The sequence below is a fragment of the Monodelphis domestica genome, chromosome 6 (assembly GCF_027887165.1).
Source record: "Monodelphis domestica isolate mMonDom1 chromosome 6, mMonDom1.pri, whole genome shotgun sequence".
NCBI lineage: Eukaryota > Metazoa > Chordata > Mammalia > Didelphimorphia > Didelphidae > Monodelphis > Monodelphis domestica.
In genome coordinates, this window is record NC_077232.1 from 230,006,813 (window position 1) to 230,019,182 (window position 12,370).

The following is a 12,370-nucleotide window of genomic DNA, read 5'->3' on the forward strand; positions in this document are numbered from 1 at the left end:
ATCAGTAGGAATTGGCAACAAACTGTTTCTTATTATGTAATGTTAGACTGAGACAATTATCGATTTTGGATATATTAAATTATTTTAATTGTTTCCCAAATTTTCCCTCCTTGCCCATAAAAGCAGACAAGATAGGATATAAAGGTAAACAGCACAAAAAGCCTTAGGGAGATTGTCACAAAATATCACTTTCTGCTATCTGTCTTGAAGCACGTCACTACAGTGTTTTTGTTCAGTCTATCAATGTTTTATTGTGGTCCTTATGGTATTTCATTTTGTCCGTCCTAAGTAATCAAATACGCATAGCTATTACATTTAGTTGGAAATCCTGTTGGTCCTGTCCCATCCGTATGCAGCCTGAATCCTGATGTTTGTTAGAATAGATGCTAAAGCTGCTTCACTATTTCCTGGGCTTTGCTTATTCTGTGAAAAGGAATGTACTTTGGGCATAAAGTATAGTCATTAAAACTGGCCTATACTTTGTGCAGTTACTGAACGCACTGTAATTTCACATGAATACCCGGCAACTCTGAGACCAGATAAAATTAACGTTCTCTATTAACATCATTCATATGCTCATGCCCACTTTCATGCTTTTGAAATTTGAGGGATCTGTTTAAAGCAACAAGGTACCTCCAAGAAGCGCTTTGCTAGCAAGTAACCAATAATGCCTACCGCCCATTCAAAAATCTCCAACAGGGATACAGAAATTTCCTCGGTTTAGACATTGTTTCGCCCCGCAGTCAACCTTGTTGCTTTACTGAGGGAAAGACAGTAAACTTAATTTTGTCTGGCCTGCAGGTATTTAGAGGATTGGTGCATATATTTCCATCGCACACAGGTAAGTGGTGTCTCAAGTGTCAGGCCAATCAAAGATGCCACTTGGTTAAGACCTAGATTCCTTAGGGAATGTTGCTGTTTCTATCCATGTGCAATTACAGTATTTGTGCTGTTTCTAAAGGCCTGTTCCCAGTAAGTGTCCCTTATTTGTTCCAACAGAGTTGGGAATTCTTTCCTTACTTAAATTACTTGTGATGTCCTTCTTTGTCTATTTTGACAGAGGGTTGCCCTGGTCTGTGCAATAGCAATGGAAGATGTACACTGGACCCCAACGGCTGGCATTGTGTTTGCCAGCCAGGGTGGAGAGGCGCAGGATGTGATGTAGCCATGGAGACTCTGTGCACAGATAGCAAGGACAATGAAGGAGGTAAGATGTGGACTGAGCAAGGGGAAACGATCGATCGTATGACAGAGCATGGATTTAAAAAGCCCTATTGGGGGCAGAGTTGGGTGCTGCTGGCCAATCGGATCCCTGAAGATTAAAATGATGGAGGAATATATGAGTGCTGGCCAACTGGTTGGGCTACCTTTATTTTTCCTTAAACAAATGAAGATTCATTTTGTTGAGAAAAAACAAAAACAAAATATTAGTAGCTAAACCCACTTGTCAATGTTGGGTTTCCTACCTCCTTTCCAAATCCTCTGATATTCCTTTTCCTAATTCATCTCTCCCAGCCCACCCCATTCCACCACCACCCCCAGGAGGATAAACCCAGTCCCTCTTCTTCCTACCATACTTCATGTCCTCCTCTTCTAGCTATTCCTCAGTTTGCCCCCTTGGTTCTCTTTTCTGTTAATATCACACAGTGATTACAGACCAAAATGAAATTTTAAAGGAAGCTCCCTTTTAAGAGCTTTCTTAAAAAAGGAGAAATGTTTAGGTTATAGGGTTTTGCATCACCCCACTCCCATATACATACACATACCCCTTTTTTAATACTGCTATGATGGCTCCCATTCTTCTTTACTCTCTAAGTATCAGACAGTCAGGTGGGTGTTTAGGAGTGTGTCTATAGTTGCTGAACAAATTCCTTTTTTAAGATAATACCAAAGAAACATAAATAGATAGCAGGAAAAAATAATAGATAGATAGATAGATAGATAGATAGATAGATAGATAGATAGATAGATAGATAGATAGCAGGAAGAAAAAAAAAACATGGATCAGTCAGCATTTATTAACCACCTACCCTGTAGTAGACACTGTTCTAAGCATTGTTACAGTATGTGAAAGGATGTGCCTCAGAGACAGGGCTCCATATAGAGCTTCTGCCAACATACATATCTTGCCTGATGGCTGGTGAAGAGTGAAGAGCACAGGCTTTCAAGTCTGAGGCCCTGTATTCAAGTCTCACTTCTGACTCTTTTTTTACCTGGGTGGCTTTGGCCAAGTCACCCGACACTTCCAATCCAGTTTTCTTATTTGTAGAATAAGAAAGTTAAGGGCCCTGAGGGTCCATTTGAGTTTTAAATCTCAGATACTGAAACAAGAGAACAATTGAGAAATATTCTGGGTTACTCTTGAAAGCAGAAGAAAAGGTATCTGGCATTTCTCTAGCCACAGAGCCACTGGTCTGCTCCTTCCTAAGCATATTCTTTTGATATATTTAAGGGAATCTGTCTTTCCTGCAAAGGAAGGGAGAGGAGGGGGCAGGAAATCCAGCTCTGTTGATAATGGCTGTTGATAATGACTTGCTGGTTAAACCAAAGATCAATGATCTCATTTAACTGTTGATTTAAAGTACCAGGTCAGGTAGGATCTAGGATCAAATTTGGACTCAGATACTCTAGCTATTTGATCCTGTGTAAGTCACTTAATCCCAATGGTCTAGCCGAGTTGTTACTACCACAAAAAGTAAAAGTGTTGTTTTTTTGTAGTTGTTGTTTTTTAAGAGGAGGACCCTACCCTTGCCTTAGGATTCTTTTTAGAGGGGAGAGTAAGTGGAAAAGTGGTGGTAATGATTATTGATACTAAGGATTCCTGTAGATGTTTCCATAAATACCAAGTGGTGGAAAAGGTGAAAAAAGTGGTTAGGTGGATAGAGCACTGTTCTCAAAACTATGAAGCTCTAGATTCCAATTCAACCTCTTGAGTGTATGGCTGTGTAATCCTGGGGACATCCCTTAACCTCTCAGTGCCCTAGGCAACTGTCTAAAGCAAAAGATTGATGAAAAGGTCCTTTGGGAGAGCAAATACATCTAGAAGTTTCTGACACAGATATAGTCATTATACAGACCAAAGTAATCATTCATTAAGATGTCTCATAAAACTTTGGAAGAGAATGACCTTTAGCAAATTGCATATATTCAGACTCTGACTAGGAAAGCATAAAACAGAGATACCATTTAAACATGAACTAAATTACGCCCAATCTTTTCTTTTCTATTTAAGGTTAAATCAACAGTTAAATGAGATCATTGGTCTTTGATTTAACCAGCAAGTCATTATCAATAGTCATTACCTATAGAGCTTCTTTTTTTGCCTCCTCCTTTTGTTCCTTTTCCTCCCCTTCCTTTGCAGGAAAGAAAGAATCCTTTATATATATATATATATATATATATATATATATATATATATATTTTTTTTTTTTTTTAGAAGGTGATCAGGAAGGAGCAAAGCCACTGCTCAGTGGATTAAGAGTTAGGCCTAGAGTTGGAGATACTTCTGAGCTGTGTGACCCTAGGCAAGTCACTTAACCCCCATTGCCTAGCCCTTACTGCTCTTCTGCCTTGGAACCAATACCTCAGTATTGATTGTAAACTAGAAGATAAAGATTTTTTTTTAATGCTTAGGAGAATGACTTTGTGCCCTGTTGTGCCTTTCCCCCAAAAGGAGAAAATTTTCCATTTATATTGTATGTATCTACTTATTTAGCATTTATTTAGCATCCATTAAACTGTGTTCATTTATTGTAAGCCAGGAAAAATCCAGAAAGATTAAAGATTTGTTTGTCACCTCTCTTATTAGAATGAGGGCTCCTGAAGGCAGTGTCTGTGTTTTTGTTTTTGTGTCCTTGGCTCTTAGAAGAGTACCTAGCATAGCACAAGAGAGATCAGGGCTAGAAATAGAAATCAGGGGTGTCATCTGCATAGAAGTGATAATAGAAAATCTGGGATTAGGTAAGAATGTAAGTGGAGAGAAAACAGAATAGGGCAAAGAAAAGAATCTTGAAGAGCATCCATCCTGAAGACTCTGAAAGATGTCAAAGCAAGGCAGGAGATAATGTCTTTGAAGCCAAGGGAAGTGGAAGTGTTCAAAGGTGATCAGCAGTGTCAGATGCTATTGAGAGGTCAAGGTAGATGAGGCCTGAAAAAATGGACTTTGGAGTTTACAATTTCAGGTCATTGGTAATAAGTTACCTACTCCCAGCTAGTAAGGAAATTGCAGTATAACAGAAGAGATTCATTTCAATTCATTGGTGTTTAGCTGCCTTCCCAAAATATGTTGGCTTAATGAATTGGGAAGTATAAGAGAACTCTAATGCCTCAGGAGAGGAGAGTAAAAGACTTCTGATGTGTTCCACCTAAAGGGCGCTTTTCCTCTGTAAGGACCAGGTTTGGGAGCAGGGAGGTGAGGAGAAAGGCAATAAAGATATATGAAACAGAACATTATTTACTTTGTATGCCATTCCACTCAATATAAGTACAATATTTTTATGTTATACTTGCCTTGGTTAAAAATGAATCTTTTTTCTCACTTAACATTTCCACATTGATCTGTTTTTCATTTGAGGACTTGCTGCAAAAATTCAGAGATTTGAAATCTAATGGGGGAATCAGAAAGAGGGGGAGAAGTCAAAACAAAAGAGAAGAGGAGAAGAAAAAGCTAATACACCAAACAGATGGAACACATGAGGAAGTAGAATGACAAAATAAAGAAAGTGTCAGGGGGAGCATAGAGGAGAAACAAGGGAGCAGGGAAACAGATGGAATGAATAGAAGAGACAGAACAAGGGGATGATCAATGGGAGATATTATAAGGGTGGGGCACAGAGAGTCCCAGAGGAGAATAAGGAGATATTTTAAAGACAGATGAATAAAATGCTGTTAGCATCTAGGAAAAGGGGGGAAAATGTTATTTTCTCAGAAAGAGACCAGTAAAAGGAAAAGGGGAAGGAAACAGTGAATAAGGACTAAAAGTAGCCAGATATTATAATCAGAAAAGAAATGGAGCAGGTAGGATGACTAACTTACTAAAGAGAATGCAACCATTACTGGCAGTTATGTGCCATGCACTGTACTAAGTGCCAAGGATACAAATACAAATAGAAAGTCAGTCTCTGCCCTCAAGAAACTAATGTTCTAATGGAAGAAGGCAGCACATAAAAGAGAATTGAACAAAAGATGGAAGAAGGGAAGGAAGGAACTCAGGCAGAAGACCAGAGTCAAAAGTTCATTTGGAGGGGAACTGGGTAGCTCAGTGGATTGAGAGCCAGACCTAGAGACAGGAGGTCCTAGGTTCAAATGTGATCTCAGACACTTCCCAACTGTGTGACCCTGGGCAAGTCACTTAACCTTCATTGCCTAGCCCTTACCACTCTACTGCCTTGGAACCAATACACAGTATTGACTCCAAGATGGAAGGTAAGGGTTTAAAAAAAAAAAGTTCATTTGGGAGAGGAGCAAAGCATGACCCACTGGGGCTTGTTCTCAAAATACAGAGCCCAAAAGATGCTCACCAATTGGAGGAGAAGGCCTGCATGGCACAGGGAAGTTCCAGCATGAGGAATCAGTTTGGCCATGGTATCAAAGTCTAAAGAGTTACAAGCATAGGCTTGAATGGAGTAGAGTATAGCGTAATCCAGAGGGAGATTGGATTCTCAGGGCCTAAAAATGTACTACACAGAAGAGAAAGCAACAAATAGAATTAGATTAAAACTATAACATGGAAATGTTATTTAAAAATTGTTCATGTTGACTTTGACTTAGGGAAATTTGCTTTTTTAGCTTCTAGACCACTGGTGTCAAACTCAAATAGAAATAGAGTACTAATCTATACATAAGGATCCCTGCAGGCTACATATTGACTAAAGTTTTAAAATGCACTATTAAATATGCCCTATTCTATTTTCTTTATTTTCTTAAATATTTCTCAGTACATATTAATCTGGTTCAGGCCACACTTGGGAGTGTTATAGGCTACAGGTCTCATGTTCTACCTCTGTTCTAGCCACTGTCCAATATGCAGGTTATTGTTATTTTGGTTATCAGATGCCACTTAGGGATAGTCATAGTAACTCATATTTCTTAAAACTGATGAGATAATATAGTAGAAACCAGTAAGTCTTACATGAAGAAGTTCTTTGCCTCTCCTCACCAAACATACCTAGATTCCGAGTTAGTCGGGTCTTTAGAAACTATCAAATCCAGCTCTCTCCTTTTAGTATGAGTCATATCACTAGGAAGGAAATAATAACTATTCATGTAGTGCTTCAGCATGTGCAAAGTGCTTTTATATATGTTATTTCATTTGAGCTGAATGGAATAATTACTCCTGCCCGCAGAACAAACTAAACCTGAATGGATTGGTTCCATCATTCCTACTAAAGGCACTAAAATTATGTTCATTCTGGTAAGATAGTGCTATTCTCAGGCAGCCAGTCAATAAGCATTTATTAAGCACCTGTTATATGCCAGGTACTGTGCTCAGTACTGCATTGTCTCTGACTCTTCAAGGCAGCAAATTTATTTTTTCTTATTTTAATTAATTTAGTTTAATGTGTGCTCTTAACCTGAGACTGAAACTATGCTAGGTAGGCTTGGAATTCCTAATGTGATGCTACAGTATTGGTGCTTTGCAAGAGTATTTAATATTTAGTCTTGCAGATCCTACCCAGTTAGAAATGCATTGATCCCAAGCCATTGATGTACCAGCCATCCGAAGAACCAGCCAACCTAAGCCCCATTGTGGCTCTTCATCAAAAGGCATTCCACCAAATGATAAATTTGGGAAGGGACATAGCAGTCCACCAAAGTATAGAGTGAGTCAAAAATTGTATACCTTGAAAGATTAATGACACCAGAAAATTCATCTAAGTATTACAGTGAGTCTAGATATATTGCTTTAATTTGAGATTGTGCTTATACTTTAGAGGCACCTACATGATGCAGTAGGTAGAATTTGGACCCAGAATCCAAAAAACCCAAGTTCAACTCCAGTTTCAGATACTAAGTAGCCTTTGTTCCCCAGACAAGTCATTAACCTCTGTAGGCTTCCTCAGTGGTAAAATAGAAATAATAATAGTACCTACCTCACACGGTTGTTGTGGGGATCAAATGAGCTAATATTGGTAAAGCACATAGTAGGTATTTGATAAATGCTTATTCCATTCCCTTTCTCCTCTTTAATAACCTTATTGGCTATATAGTCAGACACAACTTGAGAATGAAGACTCAGTGGCCACTACTTCAAATGACCCATTCTGACATTTCTGATACCTAGAGGCATCCAGAGCTTTCTTTTTCTCCATTCCAGAGACAGAGCTATCCCCAAAGAAATTTTTTTAAATCTCAACTTGTGAAGTATAGGATCTTGGAAGCTTCTCAGTGGTACAGCAAACCAAAGATTTTTCCTCTCCCTTCATGAGCATTAGGAAAGAAATTGTTCTGTAGCAATGTCCACTGATGAAATGCCATTGCTCAGTTTGATTCTACCAAAGATCATCTAAGAGCCTCTGGGACTCCTACCTAACTCAAAGGGATTTGCAGAAGCATTTCACATTAAATGAAATTCCCAAGGATGTTACTACCATTCCCTTTTCTGCTATGACATCACAGTACCTATATCTTTCAGTTAGGAATCGGTGTTTCCTGGAGTCTAATATTAAGTGATTCATGTTTAAAATCAAATTGTCATGACGCCCACAAAGTTCCATTTTATGTCATGTTATTCATAGCTTTGATAATAAGGAAACAAATTTGATTGTCCAAGTCTTAGAGACTACAAGCAACAAAGTTTGAGATCTGAATCCAAGTCCTCTAACTCCAAATTTAGCCCTCTATCCACTATAGAAAGTTCTAGTAGACTAGCTCCCTGATTTAATCAAGAACTTGGTTGATATAAACATAATCTGGTCTGTTTTTATATATGATCTTCATCAGTACTATTGAAATAAAACCCAAAATGCCCCATTTGGAATTGGCTTAGAATAGAAAACAGTAATAGATATAATTCCTGTTCTTTGTGAAGCTTAAAATCTAATAGATGGCACTGATTAAAAGAAGTTAAAGGAGACATACTTATAACTGAAATTGAATCTGCTCACTTATTAAATAAATTGACATTCTTACATGCAAAAAGATAATACTGAATTATACTCACTGTTCAAATAACTACAACATCCAATTCCCTGAGCATTTTAGTTTGTTGAAATTTAACTTAAAGTCTATGATAATTCAGTGATAATATACCAATTGCTTAATACACATGACCTAGTGATTTAAGAGGAAAGGTGTTTGGATTGAAATTTAGGAAAACTGGGTTCTAAACATCCTTTTATCTCTAAGTCAATACTTGACCTTGGGAATATTATATACCTTTGTTGGGCCTCAAATTTTCCTATCTGTAATACCTTTGTAGCTTTTTTTTTAATCTATATAATTAAATCTAATATAACTTTCCTTTGACAATATTTCCATTAATGTGATCAGGTTCTATCTTTGTTTCTATCTTTCAACTGCCTCTACTAGGGCCAGGTGGAAAGAAGGCCTATTACATGGTAACAATTCCTCCATACCCACTCATCCACCATGATTTTATGTATCATGCTGATGTTTCCATTAGTCTTTTCATAGGATCATAATGCTGTCAGAATGATAATAAAATATGGAATTAACCATCCCCAAAATCTCTTTACCATACTGTAGACTATGATAGCAAACTCCATTTCCCAGAATCCTCATGTAGAAGGCAGAATCTATCCCCTAGAACTTGAGGCACACTCTGTCCCTTAGAACTTGTTTCAGTTAGATGATCTTTAAAGTCCTTTTTAGTGCTAAAATTATTTTTTAATATTCAAAATGTTAACAGATTGAGCCAAAAAAAATCATTTCCATACATAAAAAGAAAGAAGATAGTACACAAGTGAAATCACATGTCTCCTATATATTTATTTAGCTTACTTTTTTCCATAGCTATATAATAGATGCCATTTATTAATATCCCAACCTCACTGCATCCTCCCCACATTACTTGGGATATCTCCATGGAGGCAACTCTAACATGCTCTAAGTCTATGAATTACTAACATTCCATTTGGCTAACAGCATTTCTGAGCAGAAACAACAAAATATGTTGTGTATTCTTTAAAAAAATAAAGATAATCTTTAAGAGCTTAAAAGAATCATATTCTCAGTGACTGAGAGGAGAGGGAAAGGGACTAAAATAAGGAGATACAACTGTGCCCAGAACATCTCTGCTCTCTCCACCACCACCCCACTAACACCTGTGTAAGTGCCTTGACTCTTAAAACTCCTAAAAACTTTAAGGCAGTCCTGAAGACAGATATAAACAATAAACATTCAGCCAAACACAGAAATTAATAATTCATGAGCTAATTTAAGGGCTTATTGTTGGGGATGGTGAATGAAAGGGAATTCATGAGGTTACACCTGGCACAAGTTTTAAATTATAGGCCCCCAAGCAAGACTTTGCAAATAATATCACTCCTTTTCCTCCTCCCTCCATTAGCCCATTTATCTTCAGAAGTGTCCTTATCATGTTAACCCCCTTTTCATAGTCTCCCATATACCATGGGGGCTTTGGGGGGCATTAGTTACATCTACAGTGTTCTGGAAGTATACATTATGGAGAAATTCATGACTTTTCCTCCAGTAAGTCAGGGAAAATTTCACAGAGGTGACAATCTGAGAGTCTCTTAAAGAAAGAGAATGATACAAGCTGGGCAAGCCAGAGGAAGGAGGGAATCATAGGTACAGAACATCATCTACAAAGAGATGGGTCAGGAGCACTGTATTAGCAATCAGACGATGGACAGATAGTTTCCTGAGAAAGGTATGAGGATGGATTGGAAGATCAAACAAAAAAGTTTTGTTGAGCCCCTACTGGGTGCCCCACATTGTGTTAGCACTGGAGGGGCAAAGACAAAAGTAAACAGTCCCTTCAATCTAGGGGGTTACTTTGGGGAAAACAATAGTGTACATATATAAATACTAAGTACATACAAGGTCAAAATAACATAATGTGATGAGAGGGTGATTCCTAGGACTTGGAAGGGATCAGGAAAATCCTTCTGTATTTCTTGTATTTCTTTTCTTTGAAAAATCCTAAGGGTTCAATTTTGAGCATTTTTTTCCCTTTCTACCTCTTTTTCAAAACATCCTATGTCATAAAAAATGATCCTCTGGTGGGGGGAGAAGGGAAGAATATAGGGGGAGTTCTAGGTAAAGTAAAAGCAAAAAATACCAATAAATACCTATTTTAAAAGACTAAAACAAAAACAAAAAAAGAATCCTAAGTATTCAGAGAAGCAACAGTGAGCCAAACAATCCATTCTAGGCGTGGGGCCAACCTGTGCGAAGACACAAAGGTGGGAAATGGGATTTTGTGAATGAGAAACAGTAGGCCAGTCTGGCCTCACTGTGGAATGTGTGAAGAGTAGTGATATTTGATAAGCCTGGAGTGATATATCCTTTAGAAATATCTCTTGACATGGTGGCCATGTCAAGGATGGATTGGGAAGAAAAGAGACATTAGTCAGGGAGACCAGTTGGAAAGCTATTAAAATAATCCAGATAAATGGTAATAGAAAACTAGAAAGGGTAAAAACTTTGAAGTGAAGGTTGGTTTTATGGAATAAGAAGAACCCCTATAGTGAGGTATGATAAGATGATATGTATATAGGGTTGAAGAGAGAAAGCCACAATTTTAAAGATGGGGCTAGGAGGGATACATAAACTTTCAAAACCGGTGGCATTGTGATATGATGTAATAAATGCTGAATTTGGAACTCCGGGTTCCATACACTTTAGTAATACTTTACTAAGTTTAAGTTCTTTGCCTCTTTCAATCTTAGTTTCCTTATCTATAAAATGGGCATACTGGAAACAGTATATAAACTAAAGTGGATTCACTTTTTCCATCTTTAAATCTCAGAAATGAAATTAAATGTGCAAATGGAACAAAAATAGACTCCATCGATTCTCAATATATGCCACCTCTCAGGATTGTCGTAAGGAAGGATCAAATGAGATAGCATGTAAAACACTTTGTAAACCATGATATGCTATTTAGAAATCATCTCATTATTATAGTCTATGAGAATAATAATTTCTGTTTTATGAATATGCCACTTTTATTGAAAAATAGCCAAAGTCACATAAAAAGGCTCAAATATTTAATTGTTGGTATTCACCAGGGTTGAACAGATTTATTCTCGGGACAGTTTTTATAATGCGTACTATTAGCTATGGCTTCTAAGCCAACCTGATCTTTCTGAGACAAAAAAAAGCATCAGTGGTTTTGCCAAGCTATGAACTACTCTACCAACATGATTTTACCGCCCTAGACATTGGGCAAACACGTCATCAGCTTGGCTGTACTAAGACAGCAGCAGCTACATAAGCATAGACAAAGAATGAAAAATGTTTTCCCAAGTTATAGGGAGCCAGATTCATAACCATCCGTCACTCGCTTGGGCAAGTTGCTGATAAACTCCACAGAAAAATAACAAACAGTGTGTCCCTGCATCTTGGCTGTTGAAAATGAGATTCTTTCTCTGATTGATGTTAGCGGAGAGGCTTGTAAAAATGCATTTCCAGCTGATTAGTTCAGAAGGTGTCAATCTCATGCAGTTTTATGACCTGCAGACTCCATGCCAGATGTACATTTGCTTTTTATAAACTAACAAAGATGAATGACTAAATTTGAGCATTCCTCTTTGGCAACTGTACCATATATCCCCTAAGGGAGTACTCTATGGGGGAGGGGGAAAGGCAGAGACATTTAACCCCTAAGGCACCAAATGTTGGTTTTGGGAGAAGTCTTGGAGAGGTGAAACAGATCAAATTTGGAATTCCTTTTCCTCAGTGAGTTGTTTTCACTCTTGGTAGGCATTGAACTTTGCAGGGGAGAAGCTCATAGATATTTCAGGATTGCTTTTCTTTCATTATATTCAAAAGTTTAATATTACAAATAAACTAAGTTTAGTTCTCATAGGGAAAGAATTTTTAAAATAAATTTTTATATTTGGATTTCTCTTTGCCTAAATTTCTTCCAATTGCCCTTCCCAGTTCTCCTTCCTAACAAGCCATCATATTTCAAAAAGAATATTTTAAAGAAAAAAAAAACTAGAAAATTTCAGCAGAGCCAATACATCCAAAAAGTATGAAAACATATCCAATGTTTCACACCAAAGGTCCTCCCACCACTACAAAGGAGTCAGGAGAGGTGTCTTCTCACATCTCTTCTATGGGGCCCTTCTTTTTGTTTGTAATTCAGCAATATTCACTTCCTAATGTTTGATGGCGCTGTTCTTTCCAATTACACTGTAGTAGTCTTTGTATATATTTT

General features: G+C 37.6%; 1 protein-coding gene across 6 annotated transcripts in view; it reads left to right on the forward strand.

Annotated features, from left to right (window-relative positions):
• TENM3 (teneurin transmembrane protein 3) overlaps positions 1 to 12,370 on the forward strand; it is a 3,501,974-nt gene that overhangs the window by 3,386,773 nt on the left and 102,831 nt on the right. For all 6 annotated transcript variants that reach the window (XM_056802938.1, XM_056802939.1, XM_056802942.1 and 3 more), the window contains one exon: positions 1,061 to 1,207. In XM_056802938.1, coding sequence (XP_056658916.1) covers positions 1,061 to 1,207 — 147 coding nt within the window. The remainder of the gene's footprint in view (positions 1 to 1,060; positions 1,208 to 12,370) is intronic.